General features: G+C 44.2%; 2 protein-coding genes across 2 annotated transcripts; both read left to right on the top strand.

Annotated features, from left to right (window-relative positions):
• Positions 1-6,502: 6,502 nt before the first annotated feature.
• Positions 6,503-8,085, top strand: PHALS_00580 (Uncharacterized conserved protein; the record flags this gene model as incomplete). The annotated part of the gene is made up of 5 exons (XM_024730379.1): positions 6,503-7,013; positions 7,071-7,159; positions 7,220-7,284; positions 7,344-7,875; positions 7,930-8,085. The coding sequence occupies 5 exons, from the start codon at positions 6,503-6,505 to the stop codon at positions 8,083-8,085; spliced, it is 1,353 nt and encodes a 450-aa protein (XP_024580662.1).
• Positions 8,086-8,538: 453 nt separating this feature from the next.
• On the top strand, positions 8,539-9,462 carry PHALS_00579 (uncharacterized protein; the record flags this gene model as incomplete). Its single annotated transcript, XM_024730378.1, has 1 exon — positions 8,539-9,462. The coding sequence occupies one exon, from the start codon at positions 8,539-8,541 to the stop codon at positions 9,460-9,462; it is 924 nt and encodes a 307-aa protein (XP_024580661.1).
• Positions 9,463-9,516: the final 54 nt, after the last annotated feature.

Below are 9,516 nucleotides of genomic sequence, written 5' to 3'. Positions count from 1 at the left end.
GAACCCTGGACCTCCCGGTCCTGAAGTGAGCGGCGAACCACTGCACCACAGGATCGGTATATTCTGGATTGTATACAAGTAGTAATATTAAACGCTATCTAAATGAACTAATATACAATCTTGTTGTGAGTATAGTAAAAAATGCGCGGGCAGCGCTTGAAAGGCAAACAGATAAACAACACGTTACCATCGTGGTCAATAACGAAGAGTTGATGTGTTGGAAGTATACACAAGAACGTGATGAGACCTTTGAATACGTTTTTGACGGATGGAGCAAAGTATGTGCTGAAAATGCGGTATACGGCATCAGACTTATCGTAGTACAGAAGTGATGCCGTTGCTCTGCTGAAGTGAATTCAAAGCGTATTACAAATCTCAGTGAGAGCATGTTGAAATGTCTACCGTCCTATGCGGAGCAAAGTTTGAATACAAAATGTTTGCTGAAATCCATAATCATGCATACCCGGTAGTTCGCAGTAGATTGAGTGTTGTAAAGATGAATGACACATCTATATAATCTACTAAAAGGACATAATTGCTGAAGATGTGAGTTGGCGGCTGCAGCTGGTTCGATTTTGTAATTTGAAAAGTGTTTAGCCAGAACCTTTAAATCGGACATTCTTCCGGCTTCAAGAAAAGTTTGACGCTTTACGTATTTGTTTACCAATGGTATGCTTAGAAGGACAAGATTTAAGTTTCAGAGGTCTCGGATTTAAGTTTCAGAGGTCTCGGTGTATATTTTTTCCGCGCCTCGAGATTTTGGTCAGAGCATACAGATGACTTTTTCTGTCGTGGAGCGTTGAGCAATTATGTTCGACGTCTCGGAGTTGATAAGGATCTTCAATAGCTTTTGAAAGCCCTTCATGGTCGCTTTCACGACCAGCAAGCCCGGCTTGCGAACACGTTCCGTGTGTAGAAGCACGAAGCTCTTCGGGCTGGGACCTCTTTGACGTTCAACAGAGCTCAGTTCTCCCCTAGTAGGGCGCCCCGCGCCTACTGGGTGTCGTCGTTTCCTGCGATAAACCAGACTAATTAGAAGCAGGACATCGGCTCGATGAACCTTGACGCGTCTTGCGCAGGGGACAACCAGTCCAAAGGTGACTGGCGTCCCCACAGACAAAACATTATCGGGTATTTATATGCTGCTCAACACCTCGAAACTCCCCACACTATTTCTCAGCATAGCTGAGCTCTATTGGCTCAGGCCCGCTCGACGAGCTCTGAGGATGTGCATTCCAACCATATCGTGCCGACTTAAAGTTGACTTCGCCATTTAATGGCACATTCACCGCTTCTTTATAGAAGACAACTTCAGTCGTGCTTATATAAGATGCCACAGACGAGCACTTGTGCACGGAAAAGTCGGATGCACCCAAAAGACTTCCATTCTGGCGACGCCAGTGCGGGTGCTCTCCATAAATACGGTTTCTGTGACCACCTCTGGGAGAGGATCGGCTGCTATCCCGGCAATGAGAGTACGCAACTCTTGGACAAAGCCCGCCAATTCCTTCTTCCCTGTCTGGTTGCAAAAAAACTCGATCGCGCGCGATATGCCTGGCTAATCGGCGAGAACACACGTGAAAGATGCAGCTTCAGCTCCGCCCAGAAGGGAAACGCGGCTTTAATTGAAGTACAGACATCAGTGCCCATCTCGTGCTCGGTCACCGAGCTTGGAGATAGCTAGTGCTACGCCCTGTTGCACAGTCCGGAGAATGGTGAACATCATAGCCATCTCGGTCTCTCTCACCCACAGCAGGAGATTCACTCCGTTCTTGCCCTCGAAGGTCTTAAAGCTCACCATGGGCGGCCTGGATCGGGTAGTCATCCGTCGTCGACGGTGGCGTCATGGACGCAGTCGACACCTACATCATCTGCCTTAAGTGCTCTTGTAGAGAATTTTTATGATCGAAACGCCACTAGGCGCGCGCTGATTGTTTCAGGCCCTTGTGAAGCTATGTGTTGCACGCCCTCAGGGCCTTGCAGAGACATCACCCTTTTAAGCCTGCCTGCATGCCCTGGGGCACATTTGAGAACTGCTCCATCCTCACAGAGGATCAGTCGTAACGCCTGGGGTGTAGATTGACTACAAGTGCCACGAAGTGCAGCGGAGCTGACGTAGCTTTTTTTTTGGGAAGCTAAGCTGAGACTGAAGACCATCGTTCTATACTTTGAGCCTGTACGAGTGTAGCGGATCGCAATTCGCCTACTTTAAGAGTAACAACAACCTTAGCCTAAGGCAAATAAACTCTTTCATTTGGAATGTAAACGTAATTAAAGTGCATAACTACTGGCAGTCCAGCTACGTTGTGACTTCATGTTAAGTTGTAGCCACAATGTTGTGTGATTACACTGTCTTTTGTATTCCACCCCATTGTAAAGTCAGACCATATGGGTCAAACGTGGTAAGAGAAGGATCAAAACGTGATAACAAACACCAATAATTTCTCGATATGCGCACGTCTCTGAACATCTTTTCCAGCCCAGAGGTGGGCCCCCTTGCTTCATACCAGGTACATGTAATTCGTTACAGCTATAGTGCAGGCAAACGATTGCCTAAATTAAGGATGACCAATATGGCTGAGAGTTGTGAGAAAAACGCGTAAGGTGGAGGCGGCAATAAGCCACGGTCTCAAGATGAGCCAAACAACAGCGATCTTGTGTCGCGGTCATTACAGAATATCACTGCTGTGACAAAATACAGGGATGTCACGTGTATTTTGTTGGGTTTCCTGTAACCGCATTAAAGTGGTGTCTTCTATGCCAAACCTGGTAATATGAGCAAGGAGATACTATATGATGGCCACCTGCGTCAGAGCCGGTGGAGACAGGTGACGGGTAGGCACAAGTAGAAGAATCAGGCGTTGAAGTTATCCGGAACGGTTTTTCTTGTCATAGTAGAACGATCATGACGGGACAGCATTGATCGGAGCAGTAAATTCGCGGTAGGGGTTATGCTACCGTGATTGAAGACCGGGCAATCCGAGGTATGCGCAATACCTCTAGAAGAATATCTCACTGAGCTTAAAGAGAAATCATCAAAATGCTTGCAAGACTATAACGTCACCAATATGGCGCGATAGATACCGGAAAAAGAGTGAATGTCCTCTTTTGTCATGGTTATGACCGTTATTGAAAAACTCGTAGATCGCCGAAAGCGGAGAATGAACGACTTTCGCAGAAAGATCAAGGATGATGTTATCGTTTGTTTAGCGATATCCTCAAGCAAAGAAAATATATTCACCGCGCGTGCAAAGTGTGTCATAAAATTATGCTAATCACTGGAATCAAATACCACGTCACACGTCAATGGGCATTACCAAAAAGCAGTGAACCACCATAAAATTTCGACATCTTGTCAAACACTAAGTAGGAGTAAAGTCTTTCTCCTTTTATTAGGAAGTGCCCGTCTGAATACACGTGCGTACTAAAGAAGACTTTAATCAGTTAAAAACGCCTCACTGCGTGTTGCTCACTTCCATCGATCCGTTGATTAGCGTGAGCGAGGGGGGAAGGTGATGTGGCATTAACTCGGTCAACAGGCCTTAAACTTTCCCAAACTGATAAGCTCCTTCACACAACATGTTTTATGGAAATCACCCATTGCACTACTCGTCGCCGTCTTTCTGTTTCGGAAAGGGTTACGAGAGTGACAAACTTTAGAGCCGTTGAATAAAGTAGATATAGCCCCATTTTGGCATAAACGCAGTCATGCGGTGCCGAGCAGCATGGCTGGCTGCGTCGTGCTCTGAGTTCTATGCCTTTTTGATGGTTGATATCAACTGCTTGCTAAAAACAGCACTGGCCTTTTTGATGCGGTGATAACTCCGAGCAGGTTGCTCTGGAAGTGGCTGCTGATAGCTACACGCACTAGCGGGGTTGACTGTTGACGTGGTTATTTAGGCCAGACCACGGAAATTTGGATGTGAAGCCTATCAAACACTTGGTAGCAGTACTCGCGTGTGTGAGCTAAAAACAGCCGTCCTTCATGTCGACAAGTGTGGACAGTCCCGACTTGGGGGAATAAGAACGACTTCATACCTTACAAGATAAATTTGCAGCTGAATTCAAATGAGTAATGTTTTCTAGCTACATTCATCATCCCAATTCCCCCCAGAAATTTTTAACTAATAAAACCTTGGGCTCCTGATTTAGATATCAAGGATGTACTGAGGTTGAACCTCATCTTAAACTAATAAAGATATCGGGAGTACGGAGCTTGAACTTTAAAAGCTTAAGCATCAACTTTCGTGGAGCCTATCCGGTAGAAGGGACTTCTAAAGACAGAGACACGTCGGTCTCGTCACCAGTACTAATCCCCTTGTTGGAACCATCATTCTGTCTCACACATAATGTTTGTGATTTCATATAAGAGATTATGTATGTATTTGGAAACACCATACTGTAATCTTCTTTTATAAATCTCTACAATACATACAGAAGGTGCATTACATTCATGTAATGGCTAAGTGTAGCCCATTACATGTAGGTGAAATCCTTGTCGAGGATAATCTTAGCTGTAATTTCAGCGGTGATACTATCGATGACTGCAGCACGATGAATCACCTTGCTCAGAAGGTCCACAAATTTCACTGGTATTATCGGACGCGTCATCTGGAAGACTGAGCATCAAGTCCATATTTGTGGACTAGTTGAACTGTGTTGGGGTTGAAGAATGGTCAAAGGAGACACTGCATGCAGGACGGAAGAAGCTTCTGGCACGTTATACATATGCGCACAATGCCCTTACCCACTTATACATAGAACCTGCAGCGGGGCTGTCGAAGCGCGTTGCTTACAGGAAGCTAAGATACGGTTTACCGACCTTACGTTCTATAAGAAACCAGCTCGAGTGTAGCGGATCGCAATCTGCTACACTCCAGAGTACTTAAAAATTTCAATCAAGGCAAAAACGCTCTTCCGTTCAAAAGTTAAAACTGTATTTATTTTTTATTTGCAGCAGAGCCGCCTAAAGTAAAAACCTTAGGTTTTCCTTATAAAATAGAAAGACCTAATTAATATGCATTACTACTGACAGTCCTGCCACGTAGTGGCTCCTTGTTACGGTGTAGCCACACTATTATATGATTACACCAACTTGTGTAGTCCACAACTATGTACGGTCACACCATCTTGCGTGACCCGCCCTTTCATACTAGGGTACGGGCAACTCCGTTATAGAGACCATCTTGCAGTATGCAGCTTTTCATACTAGCCACTTCCAAACAGTACCTTGTACCTCAAACAGTAATTGTAATGAATTTTTTTTATCGTGCGACACCACTGCAAGCTAAATGTCATGTAGGTCAGTGATGCAATACAACAAGCCTTGGGATAAGGCATGTCGGCGCAGGCGTAAACAGATTTTCTTCGTGGAAGCGACATCTAAAACTTAGTGCTATTCGAAGCTTTAGCAGCGCAACATATGCTGAGTCCGACCCGTGCACAGCACGTTTTGCTTCTCCAATTGTTCACATCAATATTGTGACATCGGTAATTAATAGTCGGGACGGTGCTAAACGCAACACACACCAAGCTGACCCGGCTTATACCTACTCTTAAAGGTATACTCGGCAAACGATAATGATCTTACTCTTTTCTGTGAGCGATGTAATGATGACGTCGGTGTACGCAACGAGTGTAAATAACAAAGATATCGGAGCCCAGCAGATGCACCATGATCGTGACGACTGTATACTTATTTTAAAACGCTCTTTGTCATGAACAGGGTTGATTTCACAGCAGCTTCAAGCTGTCGAGATCTACAAACGCGATCGTGCCCATTGACATCAGTTGAGAGTAAAGGGCAGCTCACTTTATGGGCTAAAAGCGTCACAGACGACATGAAATGGCCGTTATGGAGCCGGTAGAGCAATAATCAATGCACTCTTAGACCAGCCTTGAGAGTCGCCCATTCCGCCTCACTTCGATAATATTTACCATCCGTTTGAATGAGACTGGCAAGACGGCGTGACGTTTCGGCATAATTTTATTGTGCCTCTGCAAGCAGTTGGATAGCCAAGCCACTGACAAGCCATCGACAATGACCTTCATATTCGCGAGCCTACCCACAAGCCCTAATTCGCAGTTAAGCAACCAAGAAAGGAAATATTGTCGGCATTCAATGCATACATGTTTATCTTGGCGCATAGCTTTTTTGAGCGCATACACTCAAGCCCGATTCACTCCATTACGGGTGATTAATCTTTCTCTTAACTTACCCGTGAAATGGAGGGCCCATCGCACGGTAGTGCGAACTCAGAAGAATCGTCACATCATAACAAGAAAATCAGTAATTACAGTTGCCCTCCAGATTGTGTCACCCACATCTCTTAATGATGAGGTTATCAGCTTTCGTAGGTCAGCAATATTTTGACTAATATATGCGAAATAATATTGTCGGATGTAAAGTCGGATATCGGGTCCTCATTTGAAGTTGTAGTACAGATACCTGCTATAAGACTAAGAGTCGCGTCTTCTCTCCGTGCATTTGCTCCTCTTACTGATGCGCGTTCCTCATTTACACTATTTAAGTACCTGGCGGTGGCTTCTGCAGCTTCAGGCTCCAGCGCCATTTGTAATGCATCCATGGGGACTTTTAGCTGCATTATTGCGATCACCAAGTCGCCTTTTAGATGGCGTAACGGTCTCCCATCATCGCTATCTAGACCGTATCGCGGCTTCAATTACACAAAATCCTGTGTTGTTTCCCAATGGATTTTTCTCAGATGGATGGGGCGATTTAAACACGTTTCAACGAATACGTGAGCTTTTACAGACTCGACGCATGAGTGACGTTGTAATGCTAAAAGATGGCGAACTAGCGTGGGGTAAAGTTAAAAAGCTGTTGAATGCTAAAGTTTCTATAAGAGAAGGCAAGTTTCGAAGCACATTGGAGGATGCAAAGCAATTGCTACCTGTGGAAAGTCAAGATGCATTGTGTGAATTGGTCACGCCACTAGAGTGGATACAGGATGAAAGCATTCCACAAGGAGGACGTGATCGACCTTTAGTGGGTACGTTGATTGATGGATAACCTCAAAAGGCAAGAGTAATATTTATTTCGACTATAGTGTTACTACCAGGAACGGGAGAGCATGGGTTTCTACATCGAAGGACGTCCGTTGCCATTCCGCTGGCAAGACACGGGATTGCATGTTTGGTACGAACGTATTCATACGTAATAAGTCTATTCGACAGCTTATGACGCTTTGAAATGAAGATTCTGGAAGGCCCTTACTATGGAAAGCGCAAACCTTGCGATCAAAAAGGGTCAAAGTTACGCAAGTACGTTCTAGAGACACATGATTTGTTAACATGGATACTAAGCAGTGTGGTTGTTGAAGGGTCAGTGATTTACCAATTCTCGGTCAAGCAACAATCGAAGAAGCTAAGTCATTATTGGCATACTTTCGTGACTATCACGGGTTTTCGCAATTAGTAGTCGCGGGTAATAGTATGGGTGGATTGCATGCTGCGATGGTTGCATCAGTCTTTCCTGGAGACGTAGGAGCCACCGCTTGGTTGGCTCCACCATCAGCTGTACCTGTGTTTGCAGATGGGCTACTATCTGGATCTTGCAATTGGCGCTCGTTGTACAAGCAACACGAACTACAGTTGCTCGATAAAATGCTAACCGGACATTCTGTTGTCGAGTCCTATGTAAGACTAGTTACTTCTGGCTCAACCATCGAAAAAGAGCGAGATGCGGTAATTGATGCAAAGCTGGATCCGGTTCAGGAAGCCAAAAAACGAATGAGGCTATTCCTCTCGATCACGGACATCGATAATTTTAGACCTCCAAGACGTTCAGATGCTGTAGTCTTTGTATACGGATCGGAAGACGAATACATTGGCTTCACAGAGCCTCAGTGGCAGGTAAGTTTGCTTAAATAAGTATACGCACGAACACTTTTCAACATCATGTTTTAGCGCATGCGCGAGCGATGGAGACGAGCACATTTTCGAGCTATCAAAACGGGGCACATTAGTGGCATTCTGCTGGAGCAAGAAGCTTATCGCAAAACGATTTTAGAAGTCGTTCACCTCTTGAAAGAGAAAGGAGCAACAACGAATTACTCGTCGTAAATTGCTGCTACTTCACCTCTCTGAAAATTAACAAGGTGCCAATTTCTTAGGTAACGTTAGCTCAAACGTACGCTTTATTCAATATACGAACTGCTCGACGGTTGTTAACAAGACAACACTCGGCCGCAATGTAGTATTCCAACATCAAATTTGACGTAGCACAATGTATCTAAGAACAATACTAGGAAAATAACTTTATTCAGCTCTCACGAAATTATTAATGCAGATGGCTATCGCTGAATAGCGAGTAAGCTAAGAACTATAGCGATGAGGATATTAAATGACATTCATGATAAATTCTCAATGAATTCCGGCAGCTCCCGATCGGAAGTGCATTAATATACTTTTACACGACGCTTCTTCTCGTAGCAAGACAGCGAATTCTTGGTGCAAAAGTTATTTGCTGGCTATATATACGCTCCAACAAAACAGTACGATCTTTTTCAAACCACGATGAAGCGACGTTCTTTTCCAAAAACTAATATTGAAGAATCTCGACGATGTCGAATCGGGACATCATCTACGCGACGAGATCTTTCCAACAAAAGTCAAGCAAAGAAGTTGCTTCATAAACAAGATTCGTTATTGTCCATTCAAAGGAAACAGAATATGGATTTAGTATCACGAGCTAGTAGTGACAATGATGACACGTTCGATTATATAGCCGAATGTCAACGGCTTCGTAACCAACTGGAACGAGTCCTGTTAAATTATCAAAGACAAGAAGAAGAAGTGGAAGCATTGCGAACGCTGGCAAAGTCGCTGAAAAAAGAGGTCAAAGACATTTACGACCAACAACAGCTTCAAAGTCTTGCCAACAGCAGTGAGAGAGGTAAAGCACGACACGCTGAGTCTTCAAATCTTTTCACTCTTGATGTTCAAATCGAAGAGCTTCGAGAAGAGAATTTAGAGCTGCGCCACTTACTTAAAAAATGTCAAGAACAGTTAAAATCGGCTCGTATTTGCATTGCTCAGAAACTACCAGCTCACAAACTTGCTGCTATTAAAGCGAATGCAGAGCTTCAATGTGTGAAGAGCCAGCTGCAGCAAGAACGAGCACATTCGGATCTTCTTGAAAGACAACTCGTGCATTTTAAATCGAGACAAATGAACGACGTTGTGGTAAAGCATGCATTCGAGCTTAATAGCAATGAGATTGAAGTTTGTCCGACCGATGACAAGACTAAACATGAAAACGAATTATTTTTTCGAAAGTGTATGGAAGATCAAGATAGTGAGACTTCACTGTCACAAAAATCTAGTACTACCTTCGTCTCTGATTTTGATGATACTTTGAGGAAGAAACTAGGTGTCCGTAAGAAGGATGAATCGTTGTCTCCGATACTCTCCTCGTTAACATTAGATTCTACTAATTAATGTCCTGTCAGCCATAAAGTGCACACATAAAGCATAATTGAGAAATGTTTGGGA

Source organism: Plasmopara halstedii, assembly GCF_900000015.1.
Source record: "Plasmopara halstedii genome assembly, contig: Scaffold_1145, whole genome shotgun sequence".
NCBI classification, from domain to species: Eukaryota; Oomycota; class Peronosporomycetes; order Peronosporales; family Peronosporaceae; genus Plasmopara; species Plasmopara halstedii.
Note: the sequence above shows the minus strand (reverse complement) of the source record. Positions and strands in the feature narration are given on the sequence as shown.